The sequence below is a fragment of the Triticum aestivum genome, chromosome 2A, assembly GCF_018294505.1.
Source record: "Triticum aestivum cultivar Chinese Spring chromosome 2A, IWGSC CS RefSeq v2.1, whole genome shotgun sequence".
Classification (NCBI taxonomy): domain Eukaryota; kingdom Viridiplantae; phylum Streptophyta; class Magnoliopsida; order Poales; family Poaceae; genus Triticum; species Triticum aestivum.
Genome location: NC_057797.1, coordinates 676,984,792 through 676,989,230, shown reverse-complemented (window position 1 = coordinate 676,989,230; position 4,439 = coordinate 676,984,792). Strand labels below are relative to the sequence as shown.

Here is a 4,439-nt window from a genome sequence, read left to right as displayed (position 1 = left end):
GAAAGAGAAGAAAAATAAGGTGCATTTGCTCTCGAACTTTGGCCCATCTTTTGCTCTGTGCCACAGGCTCCTTGCTATTTGTGTCACAGGCTCCACCTTCGTCTTTCTTTTCTGAAGATCTTTGAGCAATCTCCTTGACAAGAGATCTCTTTGAACAATCTCCCTATCCACAAAGCGCTCGTGTGTAAATCACAACAAACCCCACTCGTGTTTTACGTATATCACTACAGAACAGAGCAGCAGTATTCGTAAATCACAACAAACCGCTCGTGTGGTATATCACATCAGAACAGGGCAGCAGAGTATTCAGTCGTCGCCTGAAACACCTTTGTTTTCCTTTCTAGAGACGGATCTTTGAACAATCTCCCCATCTACAAACCGCTCGTCCGTAAATCACAACAGAGTATTCAGTCACTCCGAATGCGATACAAGTACTAGAAACATCGACAAGCATTTCCTTCATGGAAAAAAAGAAGGAAAAGCATTGCTCTGTGTGTTCACTTCAAATGTTCACTTCAAACGTTTCATAAACATCTCTACGAGATCAGATCTCTTGTTAAACAAATTAACCGTATGCTTGCACAGGGAATTAATGCTAGTACCATACCCACTTGGTAAGTTGGTATTAAGTTGATTTTAGAGTCATGTAGAAATAAACAGAAGGACCTTGTCTCTTCTGCACATCCTTTTTTTTTTTGTGAAAAGAGACAAGAGGCATCCACAAGCACAGTTGCACACTTGCCCAAACTCGGCAATTTATTCATCATAAACTCGGACATCCACAAGCACACACCATAGTACACCCAGCATCCAGACCCTCTCCAAACTTCGACCACGGAAACATACTGCTAGAGCACTACTAGGACAACTAGTTCGCAACAGAAGTCTAAACACGCACTCGGTCGGATAGCACAAACAGGTGGTAAACGTCGTCGACTTGCTCGCGCGGCGGGCGCGGCGGCGATCAAACGCGCGCACGGATCAGCAACCGTGCGCTATGTCGTTTATCATCATCCACGCATCGGCCGCGCGCCGGAGCACGAACCTCCTCCTCAAGCCCCCTGCGCCTGGTCGATGCGGGTCTGCGCGGCGTCCTTGATGTCGCGGGCCTTGGACGCGAGCCGCGCCTTGGCGTGGTCCAGCTGGTCGGCGCCCGGTGGGTGCTTGCCGGTGAGGTACTTGTACATCCACGAGAACACGGACAGCGCCGCCACGCCCAGCCCGCCGGACGTCACGAACCCCGCGGACATGAGCGCCAGCGCGATGGCCGCCGGCACCAGCACCGGGCTGAAGATGACCAGCACGGGCGTCGCCACGGTGAGCGCGATGACGGTGCCGGCCAGGATCAGCCCGGACAGCACCAGCAGTGACCCGGCTGCCGTGGCCGCCGTCGCGGCCTTCAGAGCGCACATCATCGCGGGCTGCTTCTGCTGCTGCTGCTCGTGGTGGTCGCCGCCGTAGCCTCCGTGGCCACTGCGGTCGCCGAAGGCGCCGCCGCCGCCTAGGACGCCCCTGTCTCTGTGGTGGTCAGCCGCCATGGGAACGAAGGTGCGTGTGGAGGGAGGGGAAGTACCGGAGCACGCTCGCTGTGAGTGAAGGGAGCGAGGGGAAGGGGAGTGAGGTTATAGAGGAGCGCGGTGCATGGGTTTACGTGGAGGAGGCCGGAGCTGGAGCGGCCGCGTGGGACGCATGCGAGCACTCGTGTCGGGCGCGCCGCGACACCTGTGCTGGTGCGGCGGGCGCGGTGTCGCCGTCCCCGGCTGGCGATATGTACGAGATCCTGGCCGTGGTTCGATTTGCCGCTGGTTGAAAGGTCCCGTGGGCTCGGTGCACTGGGCTAAGTCCGTCCATGCGTTGATTGAAATGTGCGGGCCTAATACTTCATTTCTTAGCTCAGATAAATGGAAATATTTTCTAATAAAAAAGATAAACAGATAATCTTCTAGAGGTTCCAGCCAGCCTTTTCCGCATTTGGGAACCTTCTAGGAGGTTCTGAACCGTTTTTTTTCTGTTTCTGTTTCTTATTTGATTTTATAATTCCCTGTTTCTTTTTTTGCTTTTCTCTCCTTTCTTCTCTTTTAATGTTTTTTATTTTAAATTATGTTTTATTTTTTACATTTTTTCCAATTGTTTGTCTATGTGGTCATGTTTTTCAAAAAATGTTCACGATTCCAAAAATCATTCATGTTTTCAAATGTATTTTGGAGTTTCAAAAAATTCATGTTTGCAAAAATTATTCTAGTTTCAAGAATTGTTTGCTAGTTTCAAAAAATGTTTGTGTCTTCAATTTTTATTCAAGGCAGTTTAAAAAAATGTGTGTGTTTCCTAAAATTGCTCACGTTTTTTAAATTATGTTAATAATTTCAAACAATGTTCTAGTTTTTTTTAAATATTTAAGTTTATTGAAAATTTGTTCACAAAAATAGAAAAGTGTATGTGTTGCGTTAAGCATTCTTTTTTTTGGAAAATAATCTGGATTTTTATAAGCATGAATAAAAAATGTTCGTATTTCCCAAAAAAAATCGCATGCTCGAATTTGTTTGGGAGATTTAAAAAACGTTCATGTTTGCAAAAAAGTTTCACATTTTTGAAAATTTGTTCACAAATTCAAACAATGTTCGGAATTTTCAAAAACATTCCTGTTAAAATTTATGCATAAATGTCCAAAATGTTCATGTTTTGAAATTATTTTTGCAAATTCTAAAAATTTGTTCACAAATTTATAAACTTGTTCGTATTTTCAAATTTTGTTTATGAGTTTAAAAAAACTTTCCTTTTTTAAAAACAATGTTAGTGTTTTCAAAAAATGTTCACGTTTTCAAATTTTTGTTCAGAATTTCAACCTTGCTCACAGATTGAAAACAGTTCACTGTTTTCAGAAAATATGAGTTTACTAAAAATAATTCACGAATTTCAATAGTGGTTGAGTTTTTAAAATATTGCCATTTTGAAAAACTATTCTAGTTCGCAATTTAAAATGTTTCTGATTTGCCGCTACCTTTTAGTTCTTATAGTTTCGAGTTGATATCTTATCTCTACTCCTAATGAAGCAGTTGGTGAATAGTATGTGCGGTTTATTTTTGCTGGTTTTTTCATCATCCTCCCACCTTTGATTTTTTTCGTCATCCTCCCACCTCCGTTAACTCGCAACCCTCCCGCGAAAAAAAACCCCACCAGAGGAAAACCCGCTCCTCGATATTCCTATCCCCATGACGTACGACATCCTTCGCCGCCGCCCCATCTCCGATCTCCCTTCGCCGCCGCCCTCGCACTCGCATCAAGTCGCCGCCGATCCCTGCGCCACCTCCACCCTGCGCCACCACTCCTATGACGCCGCCTCCCGCCAGTCTCCACCAGCACCGCGACGTGCGTGGCCTCCACACGCGCCGTCACTGCCCCTCGAGGTCCGGCCGTCGTCGAGGGCGTATCCATCCAGCAGTGCGCCGTCACCTCCCTTCCAGATCCGGCCGTCGTCAAGGCCGTATCCATCCAGCAGCACGCTGGCATCCCAATCATCACCTTCCGCGGTGTCATCGCCCAGGCCCAGTCTGGGGCCGGCAAGACGTCCATGATCTCCCTCTTCGTCTGCCAGGTTATCGAGACCAACGTCCACAAGTAAGATGCCCGGCCCTCCCCTCCTTCTACCATCGCTGGATTTGTCAAATTGATTGTTTGGGCAAAGAATTTGATTTTAGGGTTAACTTGTTCATCTTGGATTGCCATCACCCGCTAGAACATGTCTCATTCGCGGAGATTCATTCATGTGTCGGACCGCATGTGCTCATCATATATTTTGTGGCTGGATGTGTGATTTCAGCATACACACTTGACAGTATACGTTGGACACTGTTTCACCATCATTTAACAATGTAATGCATCAGCTTTCTATGATGCATATGCACTTGATTCAAAAATAAATTTGTGGAACCTGTTAAAACAATACACTAGCTTTGATAATGTATACATAGCACTTGCTCTGAAAGAGTGAAGCTGAAGTTAATATCGGGTACACCGTTGATTATGTAGGGTGCAGGCATTAGCGACGACATGGACAGGGGCTTCACTGACAGGAAGAACTTGCTCATGGACCGCAGGACCATGGCTCCCAAGATCGACGACCTCAGGTCTCAGCCGTGCCTTTAGGGTTCCTCTCAAGAATTACACACAAGGTCCTGTTCCCAGTTGTGTTAACCTGACTGACGGCTGATTCTGCACGATTCCCTTGATTTGTGCATGACACATCTTCGTTCATTTGCAGTTTCTTACTCGAGGTACCGACCCTGAGGTCCTTCTTGGTGCCACATGTGGTTGGTGGGCTGCATTTTTAAGTTGGTATGATGAACTGGACTTTGTAAATGAGCACATATATACACTGAATCCTGGTAAATGGCAGCTGAATTTCAAGTACAGGGGACTCTTCTGCCCGATCACAGTTTTCA

General features: G+C 46.5%; 1 protein-coding gene and 1 pseudogene across 1 annotated transcript; one reads left to right on the top strand and one right to left on the bottom strand.

Annotated features, from left to right (window-relative positions):
• Window positions 1-738: 738 nt before the first annotated feature.
• On the bottom strand, window positions 739-1,608 carry LOC123185892 (oleosin 16 kDa-like). Its single transcript, XM_044597706.1, has one exon. It carries the CDS (start codon window positions 1,536-1,538, stop codon window positions 1,053-1,055), a length of 486 nt encoding a protein of 161 aa, XP_044453641.1. The 5' UTR covers window positions 1,539-1,608; the 3' UTR covers window positions 739-1,052.
• Window positions 1,609-3,209: 1,601 nt separating this feature from the next.
• Window positions 3,210-4,439, top strand: part of LOC123191831 (uncharacterized) — a 5,059-nt pseudogene continuing 3,829 nt past the window's right edge.

Excerpts from the sequence above, each read along its gene's own strand:
- LOC123185892 (XM_044597706.1), bottom strand. The coding sequence starts at position 1,538 with ATGGCGGCTGACCACCACAGAGACAGGGGCGTCCTAGGCGGCGGCGGC.